At 39.4% G+C, this 24,300-nt stretch overlaps 1 protein-coding gene across 5 annotated transcripts in view; it reads right to left on the bottom strand.

Moving 5' to 3' along the window:
- The window catches only part of BMPR1B (bone morphogenetic protein receptor type 1B), a 403,289-nt gene that overhangs the window by 97,112 nt on the left and 281,877 nt on the right, over positions 1-24,300 (bottom strand). For 4 of the 5 annotated variants that reach the window (XM_050944053.1, XM_050944050.1, XM_050944051.1 and 1 more), the window contains one exon: positions 13,554-13,736. In XM_050944053.1, the coding sequence (XP_050800010.1) occupies positions 13,554-13,626 (73 nt within the window). In that variant the 5' untranslated portion in view covers positions 13,627-13,736. Of the gene's footprint in view, positions 1-13,553; positions 13,737-19,075; positions 19,162-24,300 lie in introns of those variants that run through there. The other variant, XM_050944054.1, reaches the window with a different exon arrangement.

Here is a 24,300-nt window from a genome sequence, read left to right as displayed (position 1 = left end):
CAATGGCTCCATGTCTAGTAGGCAGCAGGTTTCTAGTGGAGTGCCCCAAGGGTCAGTCCTGGGGCCGGTTTTGTTCAATATCTTCATTAATGATCTGGAGGATGGCGTGGACTGCACTCAGCAAGTTTGCAGATGACACTAAACTGGGAGAAGTGGTAGATACCCTGGAGGGTAGGGATAGGATACAGAGGGACCTAGACAAATTAGAGGACTGGGCCAAAAGAAACCTGAGGAGGTTCAACAAGGACAAGTGCAGAGTCCTGCATTTAGGACGGAAGAATCCCAATCTGTTACAGACTAGGGACCGAATGGCTAGGAAGCAGTTCTGCAGAAAAGGACCTAGGGGTTACAGTGGACGAGAAGCTGGATATGAGTCAACAGTGGGCCCTTGTTGCCAAGAAGGCTAATGGCATTTTGGGCTGTATAAGTAAGGGCATTTTCAGCAGATCGAGAGACGTGATCATTCCCTTCTATTCGACATTGGTGAGGCCTCATCTGGAGTACTGTGTCCAGTTTTGGGCCCTACACTACAAGAAGGATGTGGAAAAATTGGAAAGAGTCCAGCAGAGGGCAACAAAAATGATTAGTATCAGAGGGCTAGCCGTGTTAGTCTGGATCTGTAAAAGCAGCAAAGAATCCTGTGGCACCTTATAGACTAACAGACGTTTTGGAGCATGAGCTTTCGTGGGTGAATACCCACTTCTTCAGATGCATGTGGTGGAAATATCCAGGGGCAGGTATATATATGCTAGCAAGCAAGCTAGAGATAACGAGGTCAGTTCAATCAGGGAGGATGAGGCCCTGTTCTAGCAGTTGAGGTGTGAAAACCAAGAGAGGAGAAACTGGTTCTGTAGTTGGCAAGCCATTCACAGTCTTTGTTCAATCCTGAGCTGATGGTGTCAAATTTGCAGATGAACTGAAGCTCAGCAGTTTCTCTTTGAAGTCTGGTCCTGAAGTTTTTTTGCTGCAGGATGGCCACCTTAAGGTCTGCTATAGTGTGGCCAGGGAGGTTGAAGTGCTCTCCTACAGGTTTTTGTATATTGCCATTCCTAATGTCTGATTTGTGTCCATTTATCCTTGGCGTATGATGGCGTATATTACATTGGTGGATGTGCAGGTGAATGAACCAGTGATGGTGTGGCTGATCTGGTTAGGTCCTGTGATGGTGTCGCTGGTGTAGATATGTGGGCAGAGTTGGCATCGAGGTTTGTTGCATGGATTGGTTCCTGAGCTAGAGTTATTACGGTGCGGTGTGCAGTTACTGGTGAGAATATGTTTCAGGTTCATTCACCTGCACATCCACCAATGTAATATATGCCATCATATGCCAGCAATGCCCCTCTGCTATGTAAATCGGCCAAACTGGACAGTCTCTACGGAAAAGGATAAATGGACACAAATCAGACATTAGGAATGGCAATATACAAAAACCTGTAGGAGAGCACTTCAACCTCCCTGGCCACACTATAGCAGACCATAAGGTGGCCATCCTGCAGCAAAAAAACTTCAGGACCAGACTTCAAAGAGAAACTGCTGAGCTTCAGTTCATCTGCAAATTTGACACCATCAGCTCAGGATTGAACAAAGACTGTGAATGGCTTGCCAACTACAGACCCATTTTCTCCTCTCTTGGTTTTCACACTTCAACTGCTAGAACAGGGCCTCATCCTCCCTGATTGAACTGACCTCGTTATCTCTAGCTTGCTTGCTAGCATATATATACCTGCCCCTGGATATTTCCACCACATGCATCTGAAGAAGTGGGTATTCACCCACGAAAGCTCATGCTCCAAAACGTCTGTTAGTCTATAAGGTGCCACAGGATTCTTTGCTGCTTTTAAAAATGATTAGGGGGCTGGAGCACATGACTAATGAGGAGAGGTTGAGGGAACTGGGATTGTTTAGTCTGCAGAAGAGAAGAATGAGGGGGGATTTGACAGCTGCTTTTAACTATCTGAAAGGGGGTTCCAAAGAGGATGGATCTAGACTGTTCTCAGTGGTACCTGATGACAGAACAAGGAGCCATGGTCTCAAGTTGCAGTGGGGGAGGTTTAGGTTGGATATTAGGAAAAACTTTTTCATTAGGAGGGTTGGTGAAGTACTGGAATTGGTTACCTAGGGAGGTGGTGGAATCTCCTTCCTTAGAGGTTTTTAAGGTCAGTCTTGACAAAGCCCTGGCTGGGATTATTTAGTTGGGAATTGGTCCTGCTTTGAGCAGGGGGTTGGACTGGATGACCTCCTGGGGTCTCTTCCAAACCTGATATTCTATGATTCTAACAAAGAAATATTTTCACTGTTATAATTTACTCTTCACTATTTATGTTGTTTGTTTATCTTTACATTTCTCAACTCTAGACCAATAAAAATAGACTACTCACTTTCAACTTTTGTTTATAGCCAGCTTCCAGTCAATTACACATGCCTGTATGCCTATGTTCATGAATTGGTAGGAAATGTATGGGGTGTTCTTTCACTTTTTTTTTAAGAAACATGTTCCCATTGGAATTCTCGCCTCCCCCAAGTCATAAAATGTTTCAATGATTTGGGATTGTTTTAGGATTATTAAATTTACAAAATCTAACATTTAGGCCCAATTGGATGTGATAGTATCTCTAATTTTCCCCAAATGTATTATAAATTAAAAGATATTGTACCCTCTGACCAATCCAAATGCATCACTGACCTTCAAAACATATATAAAAATCACCTAGACAAAGAATGCAAAATCAGAAATAGAAAAGATCTACAGTGTAAGGTCATTAAGTCCACCCTCCTGGTGTTCAATTGCATAAAACTAAACTTTTATACTTTCATTCCAGTTAACCCCCCCTCCCAACGAGGGGTTTGTCTGTGAGGGGAGAATTTTCAAAAGAGACAGAATGACTAGATGCAGAAGTCTCATTGTCACTCCATGTATTCACACTACTGAAGTCATTTGAAAATTCCACCCTAAAACGTTAAGCATTACCGAGGGATAGATACAGCTGAATGAAGTGTGAACCATTTTTATTCTTTAATTAACAGTAAAACATTATCAACACTGCTAAGCCCCAGTGTTCAAAAATCATGAATCCATTCTGTTCCCCATCCCCTCAGAGTGGACCAGAAAATCATGCAATTGTAGAAAACATATATTGCCAAGTAGGGGGAGGGATTGACTTCTAGTTTTGGGGCCTTCAAAGAACACTTGGTTCACATTTTCAAGCATTTCTCATCATTAGAGCAGAACACTTTTTTTTTTTAAATGAAAGATGTGGTTCTCAGGTAATGATAGAACTCCAGGATTTATGAAAAACAAAATATTGCGAAAACTGGAAACACTATAAACTGGCTGGTTATAGATTCCCCTCTGTGCGATCTGCAGAAGATAATGATTTGTTACAGCCCCTCAGCTACAGAGCCTTGCCTTTTTAGATTAAGCCGCAATAGTTCATGCTTTTCACTCTGAAGGTCCCCAGTTCCACCCATGTTGTGCTGGGCAAGATGGTAGCTGCCACGACTGCATTATTCTCATTTGCAGGAGAAAACTGATATGAAGGTGATAGCTGCCTTTTTGTACTCCCTCCTACCTTTTGAACACAAGAAATGTTAACACCTTCTGATATATTAGAACAGCTAGAATAAGCCACAAAATGAAAAAGCTCTATAGGAACTACTGCAGACTGTTCCCTCCCTACCCCCTAATTTTTACAGCAAGTGCTGCTTCTCGGTGCATACATTTGGTAACATAAATATGAAACAATAAGCAACCAAGGACATAGAAATAATGCAAATACTATTTATGTGGCTATTTAGGATTGAATTCTCAAACGAACACGAAGAACATCCATTTAACAAATAGCAGAACTTGCAAATATACAGAGATTCCAGTCAACTGCTTTGAAAGTTGACCCTGGAGAAAACGCTGACCCACCTTGAAACAAAAACTCATTCAAAAATTAATGTCATTAATGAACATTTTAAAAGTAAGGCAATACTTTTGCTACATTTCTGAGTCCTTGAATATTTCAAATGAGTAATTTTCAATGAGTGGACTTAACCATTCAATGTACGTCAAAATCTGCTTTATTGACAATTTTTTTAAAAAGGGGAAGAAGGTAATTTGTTAAATAATACTGAGATTTCATCTCTCACCTAATCACACAGGAAACAGTAGTATAATATGATACTGATATAAACAATGTGCATTCTGACTTAAAACCAAAATGCAGAAGTATTTGGGTTCAGCGTCCAGCAGCTAACTTACACTATGGTGGACAAAACCAGAGGAAATGCTAAAAAAAAAATCTCTGTATCCCGGGATATGGGGTTAATTCAGTCTAGCAAAATAGCAAACTCTGTGACCTTAGGAGCACCCTGTTGAGTCAATCTGATGCCAGATGGTGCTACTCTGTATGATGATGCTGTGTAACTACTGCTGGGTCATATTAGCAGGTAGTTTTTAACTTCAACCATGTTATAGGGAGGGTAGGAGTATCCACCTGAGCAGAGAGAACGATGATGAAATCAAGCAGAAGCCAAAACTGGGGAGAAATTTAAGGTTATGTTTATTTTTCCTTTTTCCTTTAATTTCCAATAAAGCCAAACCCAGAAAAGGGGTAATTTTGGACTATATATAGTTTGTGCATATTCTGCTCAGAGCACGGTGGGATCTACACCTGATTACACCCAGTATCTTTATTTCTTTAGATAATGTATTTAATTATAATACAGAAGTAGCTTCATTTTTTTAATATTGCATAGAAAATAGAATCAGATTGTTAATGCATTTCAGAAAATGTAGGTTTTGTTAAATCATGGCCATTTCTGCACAAAGTTAGCTAACATGAACGGTGAATGAGGCATTGCACACATCTCCCTTTCTGGTTACGGTCCAGGCGAAGGCTAGTCCAAATGAGTTACTAAAGATTCCTCACAGTTTAATTCACTATACACCATTTTCTTCTATGAGCCCCACAGACAGCCATTATGAAATTGGACCAACATTACTGCTGCTTTTACTGGTCAGGAGGAGAGCCCAAAAAGCAGCTATGTACTGCCCATATTGCCCAGGCACAGTACAACATTCTCCATTACAAGCCTGAATTTCATCAACCCAGTAAGAGAGAGAGACTGAGACACTTGTTCCTGAACCTGAGGCTTTTATGCTGCACCTCCCAATACTACTGCAAAGTTACCAAACCAACCAACTACAATTCTGCTGTTGGCAAGAAATACAAATTTGCTAGAAATCCCTTGCAAATGAAACCCAGCTGAAGTCTGGGTTTAAGCAGAATACCAGATGTCCCCTACACTGTGTGGCTTTGATAGGTTAAATTGAGCATAAGAAAGAGATGAAATATTTATGAAAATTAAATTTGTAGGATGCATATCAGTAAGCCTGAGAAACACTTTTTCGAATGACAACAGGAAACCACATTTTTCACCCAAACAGGTTAGGTTATAGCACTAGTATTCACATGAGTCTCTGAAATGCTTATGTTTCATGCAAGCTGCTTAGCTTTTATTCAAACCATGCATTCCAGGAACAACTAATTCTAGTATATCAAGGATTTCTAAACTACATGCATAAAGGAAATTTTATCCATTACTCCTCCTCCCCACCCCTTTTTTTGGCACAAAAATTTAGCATTTTTGGAGACTGGCACACAGTCAAAATCACGTAAGGTATTACTCATGCTGTGATACTGTACATTTGATATTCAGTATCTATGGAATGAAAAAAATGAACTACTGTACATTTAAGGGAACATCATTAGTTAAGCAGCTAATCTGCTCAAAATTCATACACTTGACTTTCAGATGCTCTCTTCTTCAAATGTCATACAATTTTCATTAAGCGACTTCCTAAAAATACCCATGAAACCAAAAGAGAATTTTGGGAATGGGTACAATGACAAAAATATAACATTAATTTAAATAAAATCTGGGACTAAGTGGCTTAGAGGATTGATAATTGCATATAGACCTTTTTAACTTTAGAGCACCTTTTCAAAGATCAGTAATTTACTACCCAATTGCTTAATGATGGCCTATTTGAGATGACCATGATGGCATCAGTCAATTTCCCAATAGAAAATGTTCACATCAAAGGCCAACAAAACAACTGGCAGTTCTACACGGTCTGAGTCCTGCCTATCTCAGCACACCCTCTCTACCTATGCTAAGTGTTGTCAGTAAAGATGAACAACAGCTCATCTATTAATGGCCCAGATTCGAACTCTTTCGGGCATTCTTGCTAGAAGGTCTTCAGCGATGCAATTCACTTCCCCTACTATTGGACTAACAGCTCAGAATTGTTGACCTTCGTTGTACGCTGGTTAGTTCTTCACTCAGATACACTGTATGTGCTTGAGTTCTGGCTTAACTGAATTAAATATCCACAAAGATTAACTCCCCAAGCATAATATCAGCTGATGTTATCTGTGTGGAGTTAATTTTTGTGGATATTTAGCAATCTGTTATTTTAAGAAATTTGCTTGGTATAAATGTCCAGGTGCTTAGAGAATGGACAATGGGTGCAGTTTTATTAATGAAAGAAATAAGATATGAAATTAAGCAAAAACCAAGGATTGAAAGGGGGAATGTACACAGAACTCACTTCTAAGTGGTCCTTTATATCTAAAGGCACACTAAGCAGGCAGTGTGGGTAAATGTGCACTGACACTGCTAATATTATACTTATTTTGTGGATTAACAGAGGGCCGCAGTTTCCAGGGTTGTCAATCCAGTACTTTTCACACAAAAATTAACAGGCCCCTGAACACAGTGAACTAGAAATACATAAAAATCAAACCTTTCCCACTGAAATTGTAACAACATGTGTACTGTGAAAACTCCTTCCATTGATTTTACTGTGTATCTGGTCATTAGGTCAACCTGGCCAATGGAACAAATACACAGTTCTCTCCCCAAAGATGTCAAATATTTATATCAAGAAACAGCAGGCAACATACTCTGTTTTTTCCCAATCTCTTTCACAAGAAAGGTACAAATTGTTTAATTCTCTTTTGATGTAATTTTTATGTAGTAAGAACAGGATGCATTTATTCTGCAACACCAATAGGGTGTCAGGATTCAGTACAGGAAGACTAATATGCATTCATACTGCACATTTTCCATTCTATTTGCATTAACATTTTGTGGTTGAGGAAACAGTGCAATAAATTGCTGATACATCATCAGGGCTATTCTCGTGATATCAAACTAGCTCCACAGTCCTACTAATATGCCACACAGCAATCAAAATGATGCTTTGTAGTATGCAACACTGAAGAAGCCAGCAAGCAAACTCATTTGGTTTCTTTCCCCAAAGACAGGATGCTCTTGATAAGCAGCTTCAAAATAAAAACACAATAAAAAAGGTCTTACAATAGAATATCCAAATACTGTGGTTAGAAATGAGCACCAAATAATAGGCATTACATTCATCAGCTTAATTAATGTATTTCATACTAGGTATATCAAATTATTTAGTCTTAATAGCAAAATTTGCAAGTTCAAATAATGTGAATATTTTCATTGTAAAAATGAAAAAAAAAATCCCACATGTATGCCTTTGTATCATCTGCAGTGAACTGTTTTCAGGATAACATCTATATTTAATATAATGAAGAAAGCAAAAAAGAAAGAGTTGAGATGCAAAAATTTTGCCCTTTCCCTCCTAGGTGAAGTGCAGTGGAGATCAGATTTCGAGCATCTGTGATGCTCACCACAAGTTGCTTTTACTGCCGATTAATAGCTGGAGATTAATAGCTGGGAATGCCACATAATAGCTGTAGTATAAAACTCTTAAACACACGACCATGCTTATGTATTTAACAGCTGTGTCAGCCTTAACTGTTGAAACTTCCAGTATATTTTGCCATATGGTAACCAGGATCATTTTACACTTTAAAATTATTACTTTAAATGCATGTCATATAAATATACTGCATATCTACTTCTAAAGCAATATATTCTAGGGACCAATTATCCTCATGTTCCTTGATTCATCCGTCAGCTTTCAGGTTACTGAACAAAGTTGACTTGTGTATCATGACTAAGAGTTTCTGGGTTTTCAGCTGGGGAGTTTTAAAATACACTGGCTATGAGCACTTATTACAGTTTAGGAGGAGGAGGTCTGGAACTTTGCCAGACAACAGCTAGGCTAGCAGGTGAACATGAGTTTTTTGGATCAGACTGAAGTATGGTACTCCCTGCTAAACCCCTCGGGCAGTGAACTGCATGACAAGTAATTATACCAAGGAATTTTGTTGCATCAGGTTTATATATTCACCAGATTGCTATTGTAATTAACAACTGGTTCCTTACTCAAAATCTCTGTTGCATTAACAAACATGCAGTAGAGAACTTTCAGTCCTAAAGGTGGTCCCCTTCAGACCACAGGGATACGTCTACCAGCAGGGAGCAATGCAGGGGTAAAGCTTGGACTGCCAGTGCCTACAACATACTTGTCTCCTGGACTTTAATCCCACACTTTTCACAAACACTACATTCACTTTAATTTATTTTTAAAAGCAACCCCCGTCAATTTCTCCATGGCTTCCAGATAATGATTCAGGACCAGAGTGGTGCATATCCTGCATGCCCATGCAGTGAAGTAAAGCACTCCTTTATGACTACCATCATCACAGGTATCAGCATGGATGAAAACAGCCTTTGCTGAGCCACAATTCTCCCCACACTCCACCTAAGCAGGCATGGGAGCGGTTAGAACCTGGGCTCCACTCCCACAGAGTGCTCGGGGCGGGGAAGGTGTGGTACACTGTGCCAGGTACCGGAGTGATGCAAGGTACATCATCCTCTGAACCAGAGAGAAAACCACAAGGTGGCCTGCAACTTCTCAGTCACAATCAGCTTTTTGGTCTGTTCCTGGGTCACTTCAATTATGCATTGCCTCCCGTACGCGGGGTTTGTGACAAAGTGACTCTTTAGCCCATAACATATCTTTATAACTCAGTCTGCTCTGCAGTTATTTCTTACCACAGCATTTTTCTTTCTGTAATAATGAGCGGGGCATTGTTGGAGTTAATGGGTGGCCTGCACTCTTCCTAAAAGACTAAGATGTTTCGAGGAGAAGACTTATCATCATTTTTCCTTTTACAGCACAACCCTTTACTTCCCTTCATACAGCTCAGTCAGCATTTTCTCTTCTTGGTGTCCAATTAGACCAGCTGTGCACTCATTTTACATTCTTGAATTTTCAACCACCAAATGCATTTTCTAAGCCTCTTTCTGAAAAGTGAAAAATTCTTGCCAAAGCAGACTCCTGAGGTTTAAACGTTGTCTCAAATATTTCTATGAAAGATTTCTCTGACAAATTTAAATTGTAAGTAGCACACAGTACAAATTCCAGAAAATAAGTTTGGCAATTTGAGTTGATGAGCCGCTTTGCCCTCCAATCCAAGATGGCCTTTTGTCCCTCTATAGCAAACTAAGTAACTAACTAAGTAAGCAAGCAAGCAAGCCCAATGGGACAAAGTCTGCTATTAGATTCATGGCACAACTGCCTCTGAAATTAGCAAAAGTGGGCAAAATTTGGCCCCAAATCAGACTAGCTTCCTAATATTGACATCTATTAGAGTACCAAATAATCTTCCAAGGGAAGCAGTGTGAAAGTATCATCTCCTGAGATGTTTTGAATTAGATTGGACCAAACCTCGGGGAAATACCTGACAGGGAAGAACTCTGCACCATCTAGATGCAGAACTGTTTTTGACTTAGGCTACGTGTATGCTGCAAATGGAGGTGTGGCTGCAGCTCACACAAGCATACTCTCATGCTAGTGTTATTTAGCTAGCGCAGCTAAAAATGCCAGTGAAGAAATGGCAGCACAGGCTTCTGCACAGGCTCTGCAAGTCGAATCAGAACCCTGGGTACATACTCATGTTAGCAGTCCATGCCAGGATCCATGCAGCCAGGTCTTCACTAATATTGTTAGCCCACCAGGTAAATTAAAGCTAGTGATGCCTATGAGAGCTGCAATCACTCATCCATCTGAAATGTAGAGCTACTTTTAGATTGTTCTGTGATTGTACAGTGCCAAGCACAACAGGTCCCTGATGCAAGACAGGAGCTACTGCAATATAAAATAAAAATATAATCTTTATTGTAGATGCTCTACTTCTATACACTTCTTTAAAGTATATTTCCCCATAAACAATCCTGAGGTTGTATTTTTCACAACTTCAGTTGTCAACTAGCGTGTCATCTTTTCAATTTATTAAAGATCTGGGGACAGATCCCAGCCCACAGAACAGACCCTTTTCATTGCTGCAGTAGTCTCTGCTTCCATATTTAAAGGCAGAGGGCAAATTTTCACTCCTGGGAGTCTGAAGTTAAACTCTTAAATCCATATTGAGACACCTAAATAGAAATCAGCTGATTTTCAAAGAGGAAAAACAGCACTCATTGACTATGTGGAATATATGGGTGCTCAAGCATAGTTGAAAATAAGATCACTTGTCCAGGTGATTACATTTCTATTAAGGAGCCTAACTTACAGGCACCCAGGTACGAATATTTTGCGCATAGACAGTACAATATTTAAATAATTAAAAAGATGCCGCAATACAGTCTAAACCTTGGTTGCACAACTGTACAAGTAATAAAGAGAAGAGGAAGGCATTGCAACACACAAGAAGAACAGGCCCCAGCCCATCACAATATGCAAGAACGTGCCAGCACCTATGCTATATGAAGGAGAGTATGCACCAAGGTCTAACTGAGGCATGGCTTGTTGGACCATTAAATAGGTTCATGGTTAGAAGTTGAGTAGGTGAGTGAACTTGCTGTAATGAGCATGAGCACTGACTGATAAAGATACCTGAGGGCATGCTGCTCTTGCTCAGAGGAAAGGTAACAGCCAACAGTCCTCCAAAAAACAACCTGGCCTGAGACAGCAAGATGTCCCAAGCTAAGCATGCTGCTGGTTACTAGTCACTACAAACATTGTGTAGGCATCACCAGTCGAGACAGGATTTGACTCTTATCTGGCAAGATGTGGAGACAATGTTCCAAATGTAACACATGAATTCCTAAATAGTTGTGTTTGTGATATGGTATGAGGTGGTCTTCTGCCAACACATCGAATCATAGGACTGCAAGGAACCTCGAGAGGTCTACTAGTCCAGTCCCCTGCACTCATGGCAGGATTAAATATTATCTAGACCATCCACAACAGGTGTTTGTATAACCTGCCTTAAAAATCTCCAATGATGGCGATTCCACAACATCCATAGGCAATTTAATCCAGTGTTTAACCACCCTGACAGTTAGGAAGATATTTTCTCATGTCCAAGCTAAACCACCCTTGCTGAAATTTAAGTCCATTGTAATTATGCTGTCGATAAGATGAAAAGTTCTAGCTTTTTATTTTCTTTTTGATTCATTTTTATCCATTTGAAATGCTCTAATAAGACAAGCAAACTGGGACTCTTATGGCTGAAAAATGGTGTGCATATCTTTCACCAATCCACTGCAAGTTTCCTCTATTAATCTGTCCATGCCCCAACAGATGCCTGTATCTCAGAATATGTGTCTTCCTTGAGGGTCTACCAAACCATTAAGATTCTGTATGTCTTTTATAAAAAGGCCAAGGATCTGGCCTTGAAATATGGTCCATGTATCCAAAAACTATTAGAGGTTGCTTCAGCAAAGTCAAATGCTTTTTTTTTTGGACAAAACTCCTATACTTTTTGGGTAACCCAAGAACCCTTTCTTTTCCCAAGAGTTCATCAGAGATAAAGAATAAGGGCAGTATGCATTTGTATCCCCAACCTTTAAAAGTAATTGAGGAAAAATAAAATGTCAGAAATAAGCTCACTCAGGTTCCATATCAGGCTGAACAGTTTTAACACAGTGCTTTTAACCAAGATACATAACTGGATTTTGAAGATTCACCCTAACTTTGCAAGATTTACTCAATTACTACACACAGTTTGAAGAAGTAAGATGGCTTCTATGCTTCATAAATAGCTTCCCCAATATAAACTGGAGATAGGTCCAAATCACTAAGTTAAGATCCATATTTCAAGACAGTTGTCAATAGGGAAGGTGGGACCTTGAGCTGAACTTCACCATAGTTCTGGGTGTTGGGATCCAAAGTTTTATTTTGGCTCGGTGCACAGAGCAGACTCAGGAAGTTAATTTTCTCCTACCTATACTATCTTCCTACCACGCATTAAATCTTTGAGAGCAAATTGACTATACAAAGGTACTACTGCTGTTTCTTCTGGCTATTAGATTTAACTGTATCATGTTCTAGTAGGGAGTCAGAGTAAGATTCCCTAAAGCAGCAAAAAAAAGAAATCTCCCAAAACAAACCACATGTCCAGTACTGAAGGATTGTAGGTGAGTCATAGAAAGTTTAAATGTTTAATAAACAGAAATGACTAATATATGGGGAGAGAGAAAAACCTTCCTTGTTGTGAATATTTATTTTTCTTTTTAGATGCGATAGTCCGCTTGCTAGCTAACTGCCACACGGTGAAAACAACCAACCAAAGGAAAAGGACCAAGACTATTTCATAAAATTATTTGCTATCTTTTCTGAAAGCATACTACTTCAAAAAAAAAGTCTTTGAAAGACGGCACAAAATTTATAAGGAACAACAGTATGCGTATAAAGCAAATTACTTTAAGCACATTTATCTGCTATTAAAAAAACATGTTCTCAATTATTGCACTTGCTTTCATACAGTGGTATTGTAAACACGTGAATTTCATGTAGCTCCCTTATCACACTCTGGACAAGGTATAATGCTACTGTGTCTCTGCTGTCAGTCATTCACAATTCTTCCTTATTACAACCTCTGCTTATTGCTCTTTCTGACTGGTAAATACTGCACTATTATATTTAGCCATATTCTTCATTTTTGCCTTTTAAAAGTAAAGTATAAAATCTATCAGTCCATATTAATGAACAAGCAAAATATGTTTCCTAATCCTTGTTTATTGATAAATCCTTAAAACGAGTGAAGTTAAGGAACAACCTCTTAACATTATGAAATGTTCAAAGATAAAACGATATAACTATAATTAGTAATCTTTACCTATTTCAATTTAACGCATTTGTTACAAAAAATCTTTGTTTCTACCTGAGCAACACAGTTCTCAAATATTGCATCAAAACTCTAATAGAAAACATCACTTGGAGCTGATATGTACTGCATCCCTAAACACGTTCGTTGATTCTACAAACTGTGTCTATTGAGAGCATCAATTGCATATTCAGGTCTAAATCAGATTAGAAAGTAATTTAGACAATTGCAGTCTCAATAAAAAAACTTCTATTGTATCTCTCTGTAACTACTGTATCTCTCTGTAACTACCCTTTGAAATTCTGTTTCCAATTCAGACATACTACTTACATATGCCATACAGGCAGTCAAAATACTGTACTTTCACAGACTGCACTGTGGTTTGGAAATTCTTAAGCTGCGATTCTCCATGCTAAACTTTCCCCTTCATAATAAAATTGAACAGTTAGCTGTTATCTTTCAGCTCACCACTCTGTCATAATTCCATTGCCGAACACTTTTTCTTCTTACCCTTGGTGTGCATGGAGAGTAGCATGATCAAGGAAATGTGAAGCTGCCAGTTTGATTCTTCCAGCCAACCCATTGCTGCAGGAGAGTAGTGATTATGATTTGCCTGTGTTCTTCTGTTTCTTTTGCTTCTTATTTTACTGTGCTTCGCCTCTGTCAGATCCTCCGACAAGTCTGCCAGCAAGCCTGAGAGGATAATGTGAAAGACAAGCCTGTTACAAACTGGTTCTGTCACCACATAGACCTCAACTGATCACCTCGTGGGGAGGACAACAAAAGGGCAGCAAGGATCCCAAGCTGGAGTGGATTCCTGAGACAGGAGCATGGATTGACTGCCCACACAGGGATTTGTGTAAACTTGGAAGCTGCTGCCGGAGTCTTTAACTCCCTCTTCTCTTTACACATACAAAAAACAAAGCCCTGAAAATTCATATGAAGTTTGTATTGCATTTTTCAATGAGATGTAAGCAAACCCCTCTTGTCAACTACTTATAAACTGTTTGTTTTATAAACTGAGCACTGCCTTTGGCTTTTGTTTTTGAAGTCACACCAGTGTTTTCCTATGCATTTCCAATATTAAGGGAGAAATAAGGATTGCTGTGAAGCAATAACAGAAGACAGCTAAGAGAGATAAGAAATATAGAATATCTGTGTCTGCACACTGTGTCATTCAAAAAGAAGTTTTATTACCCCACCCCCATGAACAGTGATTTATTGGAAAATTGCAATAAACAGATTTTTTTAAAGGTCAGTGGATTTCTCATGTAACTGGACTCCTTTAAATTTATATAAATCACATGAAACTACTGTAAGTATATTAATGAATTAGAAATGAATACAGATTTCATTAAATCTCTCAACTGTGTGCCATTGGTCACAGTTGCAATACACTTTTTTTGTATTCTACTAGAGGCTACTCTATGTGTCAGAGTTCTAAATTACTGCTTTCTCCATTTTTATACAGATAAATATTTGTTTGTTTATTTATTTATACACAACTGAAGTCCTGGAGACAGATCCTTCACTAATAAATTGATATAGCTCCAACTGACAGATTACACCCGCTAACGATCTGCTGCCTGCTTTTGGTAAATGGAAACAGGAAGCAGATGTACAAACAATATTACGGTATCAATATTAAAAGTTTGCGATCTTCACTTCTGAATAAAATTCAATAAAAACACTAAGTCCTGAAAAAGGAATGTAACAGGACCTCACTAATCCACATAGAACAAAATTAATTGATGGTCTCTCACCATCTCTGAGCAAAGATTTAATAGCTGAATACTCTAGTGAGGGCACACACTGGTCATATATATTTACAAATATACTACAGAATTGTACAATTACTAGCACATATTGATGTATTATCATTAATAATTAAAATACAGTATAATTGTCTAAATAAATGAGCAAAGTACATCTTATGATGCATTAGTCTTGCTTTTTTATAGTCTTTGTTCCCTTAGGACCTGATACTGCATTGAAATCAATGGGAGGTTTCCAATTGATCTCGAAGGGCTAGATCCTGTCACTCATACTTGAATAGAACCTTAACTCCTCAAGTTATCCCATTACAGCTCTTCAAATAAGGGACCATCTTTTGGTTATATTTTTGTACATCACCTCGCAAAATGGAACCCAGATCTGTGACTGGGGCCCCTAAGTACTACCACTATTCAAATAAAAAATCAACAACAACAGTGCAATAAATGCTACTCAGCGTGATTAAGACTAATCTGGCCCACTGCTGGCAGAAAAGACCCTTGCTGGCCAAGTGAAAAAATCGAGTAATAATGCTGTCTGCCTCCCAGACTTCAGCGTGAATTAGTGAGATTCTACTGCATTGTATTTACTTTTTTTTTCTTTATTTTTTTTTAATTCTTTAGTGACTAACTACATTATACCAAATACACTAACAGGCCATTCTGGCCATTCTGATCATTTTCCTTCATATAGAATTGGAAAGTACAGAAATAAAGAAACATGTACGTTCCCAGCCTCATCGCTGTCTGTTCTGAGATTTGCTGTACATTTTATATCATTTTTCATGGAAAAAACATGATCCTATCTATCTCCTACTTTATTTTTAATGTGTGTGTTTTGCTTCACAGGCATCTTTAAAGTTTCTCTCCAGAGTTCACATATAAAGCACCAGTGAAGCTTGGAATAATGGTTCATCAACTACTGACTTTTAATTTTGTTTCTTTTACAAACAAACAAAAACAAACTCACTCACTCATGAACATACCATATCCTTTACCAAAAGTTACAGAACAGTCCAGTCAAAACAGTGAGCGCCCGGATGAAATGGGAGATCCAAGTTCAAGATTTCAACTGGTACACTACCCCATGAAGGGAGTGACTCGAGCTGTTCTGTATCAACCTCTTGGGCGAGAAGTGTTGAGGAGCTGCAGAGGGGTGTTGAACATGGGTATTGGGGGGTAAGGGGAGGTTGGTTAATAGCACAGTCACTGTGATATAAGTTTTTGTGAGTGAAGAGGACGTCAAGAAGGGAGGGGGGAAATGGAGGATGGGAACTATGATACTACACTGTCATTAGCAATAAATGCTCCAAATGCAGCCATGTCAGTCTTAGAAGTATAGCTGTGAATTTGAAAGACAGCTATCAAACGGGGATAAGCTAATCTGAATACTTTAGAAATCCAAGGAGGACACATTTTGCCCCCAACCCCACTAACATCAAAAGGAGTTCCACATGCAGACTAAAGGAAGCATGTCCCTAAGATCAACGTTTAAGTCATGTTGGCATCCAGGTATAGATATCAACTCCCAGGGCTGCACTAGGAGAGGATTCTTGGACTCCTGAGCTAGGGTTGAAGCAATCTTAGATGAAACAGCCAGGCTGAGCCACAGATGGGGTTGCAGTGGCCAGCTGAGCGCTACTGGAAACCTGTTTGGGATGGGCTCGAGGTAGCTGGACTGCCTGACTGAGCAACAAGATCAAAGATGGAGAAATAAGAAAAATACAGAAGTTCAGAGAGGTGGAGGGCTATGATGAAAAGCCTGCCTGGGAGACCCCCCAAAATTCTGATGTCTCCAAGCACCATTAAGCGCTAATCAACTCTTGGCAATCCCCTTTTGATATAATTAAAAATCATAGAGGTTTTAGTTTATCATCAGGGAAAGATGGATTCCTTTTGTGGCTAAAACACAGGGTGGGGAACCAGTAGATCTCTCAGCCTAAATTAGGCATTGCTAGAGAATCCATCATGTGAGTTATATTCCTGACTCTGCTACTGACTTACCCCGTGGCCATAAGTATCTAGGTAAGTGGCTCCAATCTGTGAAATAGGAATAATATCATACAGTATAGAGGGAAGTTATGATAGTTGAGCTTTGGAACACAGATGGGGGGAGGTCTCTGTTGGATGTTTGCTCTTTCAGAATATTGGCTATTAGCAGTAGTTCAGGAAGCTGTTTGTTTAATTGTATATTTTTAATGAGTGTCAAGGATGCTCTTTTGGTAGTAGAGTGCAAATCAAAATCAATACAGTAATAAATTACAATAATTACAGGATTTATAGACAGACTCTAGGGTTTATAGACTCATAGACTCTAGGACTGGAAGGGACCTCGAGAGGTCTTTGAGTCCAGTCCCCTGCCCTCATGGCAGGACCAAATACTGTCTAGACCATCCCTAATAGACATTTATCTAACCTACTTTTAAATATCTCCAGAGATGGAGATTCCACAACTTCCCTAGGCAATCTATTCCAGTGTTTAACTACCCTGACAGTTAGGAACTTTTTCCTAATGTCCAACCTAAATCTCCCTTGCTGCAGTTTAAGCCCGTTGCTTCTTGTTCTATCATTGGAGGCTAAGGTGAACAAGTTTTCTCCCTCCTCCTGATGACACCCTTTTAGATACCTGAAAACTGCTATCATGTCCCCTCTCAGTCTTCTCTTTTCCAAACTAAACAAACCCAATTCCTTCATAGCTCATGTTCTCAAGACCTTTAATCATTCTTGTTGCTCTTCTCTGGACCCTCTCCAATTTCTTCACATCTTTCTTGAAATGAGGTGCCCAGAACTGGACACAATACTCCAGTTGAGGCCTAACCAGCGCAGAGTAAAGCAGAAGAATGACTTCTCGTGTCTTGTTTATGGATCTTCCATTCAGTACCAGAGATTTAACTGGCATTACACACTTACCCATTGTACAACATACAAGCAAGAAAAAGCCCTGCAAAATGCTGTGTGGGTGGGGTCATTATATATCCAAGAATGGAAAGAAACTTTTTAAGAATCACAAATGTGGAAAAAATCTCAATTATTTCCACAGCTTGGAGAATGACATCATTGTTTCCATAGTTGTTAATGTTATCAATGGTCTAACTCTAGATTTTCTTTCTTTACTGCTAATTATTCTATTATGTATACATTTTCTTATTTTTAAAAAGCTCTTTACCCATAAAGTAAAATTCCTTTCTAAGTGAAACCACCAACCAAATGTGTCACAGTTGCAACATTTCACTGAAAGAGACAGGAAAACAGTTTTTCCCCTTCCCAGCTTAAGAAAACAACCAAGGAACTAAACTAGAGTAACCAAGCAACATCCACATAACTAGACAGAAACCAATCCCTAAATTAAACTTGGGTTCTTGTTGTTTTGTTTCTTTTAGACAAAGACTGGCAGTGAATTTTTGAAAATAATTTTATTTCATTATTTATATTGAGGTACCCCCTAGAAACTCCAGTCATGGACCAGGATCCCATTGTGCTAGGCTCTATCCAAACACAGAACAAGAAGATGATCCAAGCTCCAAAATAGCTTACAACCTAAGTAATGGGCCCCCCATCTGCTATGTTAAAATTCTACCAGAACAGCATAAACAGACTTGAAAAATACTTTAAGACGTCAACTATTTACAGTGTATTAGCAGTGGAGCTCAGAGGCCCTGGTGACAGGTGTGGTGTATCTAGCCAGTTAACTACACAGGTGTTAGCAGTGGACAGAATTTTCATCATAATTTGAAGAAAAAGAAAAAAAAAGGGTAACTGAGCAGAATTTGTTTTGCCAGATGGTGTGTTTAACTCCTGAGCAATCTTAACATTTTTATTTTATTTTATTTTTTAAAATTCAAATAACAAAAGTTATGAAGCATTAAACAATTTCTGAAGGGATCTGGAGAGTTTAAAAAAATCCCACAATAGAAGTGAGTTTGACATGTTTCCCCAAGTTTCTTTTCTTCCCACTCCATTCCCAACTTGCAGCATTCCACATCATTAGACATCAGCAACTCAAAGAAGAGAAGCTCATTTCAGCCACTCAGTGAAAAGACTATCACTTTGTTACAAATAAACAATCCCCATCCCCCTACTTATTTGAATGAGCGGTATAGTATTCTGAGCACGTATTCCTTTGGCTTTCAGAGCTCTGCCAAGGTTCCCCCTCCATCCCCCACCCCCGCCCCCCTGTACAGAAAGAGGTAAAAGGGGAGAAGGGAGAAAATCCCATAACTTGTCCAAAGCATGCAGAGGATGATTTGTGTTCTCACTTACAGAGTATGACTGTCACTGATGATCTGCTTTCAGGCCTAGATTACATGTGATAAGGGCTGACCTTATTTGAGTATTCACACATTATGCACTCATGGAGAGCAAGCTGGACACAAAAGTCCCTCACATGTTCTGGGCATCAATCAAGCTCACAGCATGGAAGCTGCCAAACTTTTCTTCCATTTAACTCAGGAGAGGAAAGGCTAGTTCAAGACAGACTTAATAAAGTTTAAAGCTGTGCCACAGTATATTTGGGGTCCATTGTCTTCTAAAAGTGAGCTTTTCGACAAATTCTCAGCAGTCACCACTGACAACAACTTGTCTTTAACAATTTTTTTTTGAGGGGGAGGGGAGAGAGAAGACGGGACAAACGCAGAGCCAGATTCTTAAAAAACCTCTTATTTCCAGCTGTTTACAAACAACTAAATTATTGCTTAATATATGAATATATTTTTCATTACCTAGGATTTTCATCCCATATTTGTAACTTTTTCCTGAAAACTAGTGCATGCTTCAGGGAAAGACTGTACCATGATCATAGCCAATTTTAACACTAAAACCTTTTATTGCAGGAAGATTGACACCTAACTCAACAAATTCTCTGTTTGCACCAGGACTACAAAAATGTTTTATCAACCCTCATTTTGAGTACTCACATTCAGCTTAAAACCAACAATACACAAACAGTAGGCAATAGGGTGCACATGGCAGAAGGAAATGTGCGTGTATTTATAGAATGCACACATCAGCAGGGCTCAGAGTGAGTCTAAATAGGCCAGAAAGCCATTCCAGTACTTCTATCATGGCCACAGTCAGTTCTACAGAATTTAAGCTTTCACTTAAAAAAAAAAAAAAAACAACTAAGCCTCTTGGCCCCTATGCACGGTTCATTTCCAGAGTTTACAGGCAACCTGAAATAATAGCTTAATGAGAATATGTGAACTGCTCTGCCCATCACATACTGTTAACTCTGGAGTCTAATTATGATAATGGGTCAATATTGTTTTCTCTTCCTTTGCAAATCATTTTAACAATAACCTACAGCTAATGGGCTTTTCTGGCATGGCTGGAAATAATGTAAATTAGAAATGAAGAAACTTATCCCCTAGAGTCACTGCTGGATTGTTCCATACAGTATATTTTCCCATGCTTTCTCCAGTCTATTTTAGATGTCCTGCATTATGCAGCCTCCACTACTTCCCTTGGGAGACTCGTCCACAGCCTGACAGATCTCATTATGAGGCGGTTTTTCTGCCTTTTCCAGGTGAATCTTTTCTTAATTAAATCCCATTACCTCCCAGTTATACAAAGTAAGAATGGTACGAGGAGGGAAACATGGGGGGTGGGGGGGAGCAAGCCATCAAAAGAAGTCAACAGACCACTATGGTATACACTTCAAGAAGTGCACAGAGGGAAGTAGCTATCAGGTACAAGGATACACAGTAGCCTCCAAAGAAGACAGAGAATGAAAAAAAGAGGACAGCCTCCAACTAGAGGAGGAGCAGGAAGGTAAATGAGGAGCAAATAGATATCAAGATAGAGTTCCAACAGACTACTTCAAGGGACCAACACAGCCACAACTACACTGCAAACATATATTTTATATAAGATATAGGATAATAAAGTCATAAATATAAATGTCATAGCATCTAAGGGCTTTAGTGCTGTACATGGCATGACGCAGTTGAGTTACCAGAACTAATCATTCACAGTAAGATAACATCATAGTTTTACTTACACACACGCACACACACACACGCACACACACACTCTCTCTCTCTCTCTCTGTTTTGACCCCAAACTTGTAAGAATGGAACACTTTTTGTTCAGAAATCTTCACTTATGAACAATACAGAGAACTTCCTATCACACGCATGAGAACAATTTTGTAAGTAGGTATAATTTACTCAATTGTAGCAAGGCATGAAACAAAAGAAGGTTCAATTATAGGTCTGACATGGAGTTGTACATAGTCCTGTACTCTGTAAACTTGCAGTTAAACCATTTTCAGCATTAATTTAACTGCTGACATCCACTGTCAGCAACAGATACAGGTTTAAAGTAGGAGATGGTAGGGTAGCAATGCTAATGAAAGATTAAGAATTCAGTCCAACTGTTCTGCCTTGATTAAAGTATTCTTTTGAAAGCATTAGCTGTATGACATTTGGATCACGAGAATCTAAGAAAGGTTAGGTCTAGAAAGGGTACATCTACACTGGACTAAAAGACCTGAGACATGGCTGCAGCTGGCCTGAGTCAACTGGCTCAGGCTTGGGCTGCAAGGCTAAAAACTGCTGTGGAGACCATTGGGCTCAGGGATCCTCCCCCTTCAGAAGATCCCAGATCTCAGGCTCTAGCCCAAGCCTGAATGTCTACACTGCAATTTTAAAGCCCCACAGTCTGAGCCCCGTGAGCCTGAGTCAGCTGACCTGGGCTAGAGGCAGGTGTTTAATTGCCCTGAAGCCCAAGGTTTCTGTTTCTTTTCCCCCCTGGTGCGGAACTAATATATCAAAGATCATTTGAAATATCAGTTTGCAGTTATATTTATAATGACAGTGCCACCCCCGTCTACCCAGCATTACAAATTCATTTGTCAGCTTCCAAGACATGACTGTTTTATAGAATGAAAACAAATTTTTTAGACAAGGCTGAACCACAATCTAAACTTGCACGGGAAGAATTTATCTTCAACTTTGTAAAGCTAAAACTCTTCACTAGGCTCATTGTATTTCAACAAGAAACCAACATCATAAAAAAGTGCCTGTTTAGAAAAGTTGAAGGAGCTCAGAAATGTGTATTCCCAGCATTTTGTACTAGTTCCCAAAACCATCTAGCACATCTATAGTCACTGAGGCCTGGAACCTGCAATGGGATTTGCCTGCACAGAGCTCAGGGTGGGATTTGGACCTATGTTCGTAATTGTTCTGACCAGAATTTAGAAAAAAAATTATTAAATTTCCATATGAACTTTGACTCATGAAAGTTGCTAAACTGACTGAGTTATGCCAATGTGCTTCCACATACATCATAAGGAGTCGTTATTTAGGGGTAAATGTTTTTTTCAGTCTCCTTCCTCATTCGCTTCTTGGCTGAGAGTGGCTGAAACAGATTAAAACAGGAGGGACTGCTCTCATGCTCCAGCCAAGGAGGAGGAAGAGCTATTGTGGAGTGTTGTTTGCTCAAGCCAAAGAGAGGAGGAGTTCAGCTCTAGTTGTTCTTCCCCACCTACTGCGTAGTTTAGCCGCTGCTGTTGAGACTGCCAATAAGAGTACAAGTTGTGGTGATTTTTCCAATGAGATTCACTGGAATCTGAGCTGAGACCAAGAAAAGCCAAACTTCAGTCGTTTCCAACCTGATTTGGTCACCAGTTCAAATCCACCTCGAGTTGGTAGCCAATTTGGTTCCTGTTTCTTGACTGGATGAGCACAGCCAATATAGTCATAAGGATGTAGCCAAAGACTTTCTGACTCATATTCTCAGAGGATATTACTGCATTTTGGGTGCTATCTCTGAACTAACTGGAAAAAACGGTGGGTGGCAGAAGCAAGAAGTTTCTCTATTTCTCCGCAATGCAGCATCTCATGTTAACTTCTGAAAAATCACAATGTGCTTTACCTTGCACCTCATTTCCCTATCTGTAAAATGGGGCTAATGCCTTCCGACCTCATGGGGATGTTTTGGGGGCAAAAATCCAATAAGAACTGTGAGGAACTCAGATATTACAATTATAAGGGCCATATAAGTATTTAGAAAGATTGGAATTTAGGAAAAGACAGACATACTGGATCAGAGCAACTGCGCCTGGCTCCAACAAAAGATATTTCCTTTTATTAATCCTAAATGTGTTCCTTTTTCATTTTAGTCAGCTGTCTCTTGTTCCTGTACACCATGAAATGTTAAACAGGAGAATCCAGTTTACCTTCTTTCTATATGCATAAAATTGTTGTTTACCTTATCATGACTCTTCTTATTCATTTCATCTCTAACAGTCACAGTATTTTAAATCCTCCGTCACAGAAAATCTCTCCATATCTCATTTTAGTCACATATCTCGTCTTTGTATTTCTTTTTTGGAATAGAGTGACCAGAAATGAACAGTGTTCCAAGAGAGGGTGACCACTGATCTACGCAATGGCATTTAGATATTTGCAATATCTATCTCGTAGTTTATACAGACTAACATTTTGTTTGTCTTTTGACTATGCTGCGCATAGAACTTTCCATGATGACACCAAAGTATTTTCTTAGTATGTTTACATTTAATGTAAAACTTAGGAACATGAATGAGTATTTAATATTATTCTTCCAACCTGGTGTTTGTCAAGGAAGAGTTTCATTTCTCTGAAGTTCGGTATCTAAAGTTCTAAAATAACGTTAATAACTTTGGTCATCTGCAGATTTTTCCACCTCTCTTTTCACTCCATTTTCCAGACCATTAATAAATATATCAGATACCACCAGTTCCAAAAGTTGCTTATGTCCCCCCTTCCTGAATAAATATCCACAATTTGTAAAGGGCAGTATTCCTACAGCGTGCATACCCTCTCCTGAACACACCAAAGAGGAAGGTAGTATCTCTACCAGAACTTAGACTATTTTGAGGACCTCCCTCCCCACCTCGGTAAGATATACAGTTTATTCATGCTCAAGATGGTTTTCTGCATGCACGTATGTGTGGTTGGCATATATTAATGCTGAGGTTTGCACCTTAATCACCTGCATTGTTAGCTGTAGAACATCTGACTGGACATGAGCAAGAAGGACTGAAACTCATGCTGAGGAGCTATAATTCTTAGTTGTTCAGAGCCTGCTCATGCTGAGCGAAAGCAGCCCTAAAATGTGAGAACTTGGACACCGCTTGCTTTCGTGCAGCAAGAAGATTTGGCAGCTGCTCTCTACACCTCCCTCCCTCCCTCCCTCTTGCATTTCTTACCACCTGGGTGCCTCAATTTAGCCCTCTGTCCTGGCCAGAAGAGAAGGTAGAAGCTCTAGGGCACAGAACCCAGTTTAGTTCTCTGCCACATTTGGAGGTGTAACCAGAATGCACATGTCTCTGGGAACTTTCAACCCTGCCTGACTCTGTGCACATGGTACTCTAACCTACTGATAGAGACGGCTGTTGTACAACTTTGGCTTGCGAGATCCATCTAAACGTTGACATCTGAAATATTGTGCCAATCCCGTATAAGTTTTGGTGCCCTTGAAACTTTTGGAGAAATGGCATTTAG

Source organism: Gopherus flavomarginatus, chromosome 3 (assembly GCF_025201925.1).
Source record: "Gopherus flavomarginatus isolate rGopFla2 chromosome 3, rGopFla2.mat.asm, whole genome shotgun sequence".
Taxonomy (NCBI): Eukaryota; Metazoa; Chordata; order Testudines; family Testudinidae; genus Gopherus; species Gopherus flavomarginatus.
The sequence above is the reverse complement of the archived record's forward strand: the minus strand, read 5'-3'. Positions and strand labels throughout refer to the sequence as shown.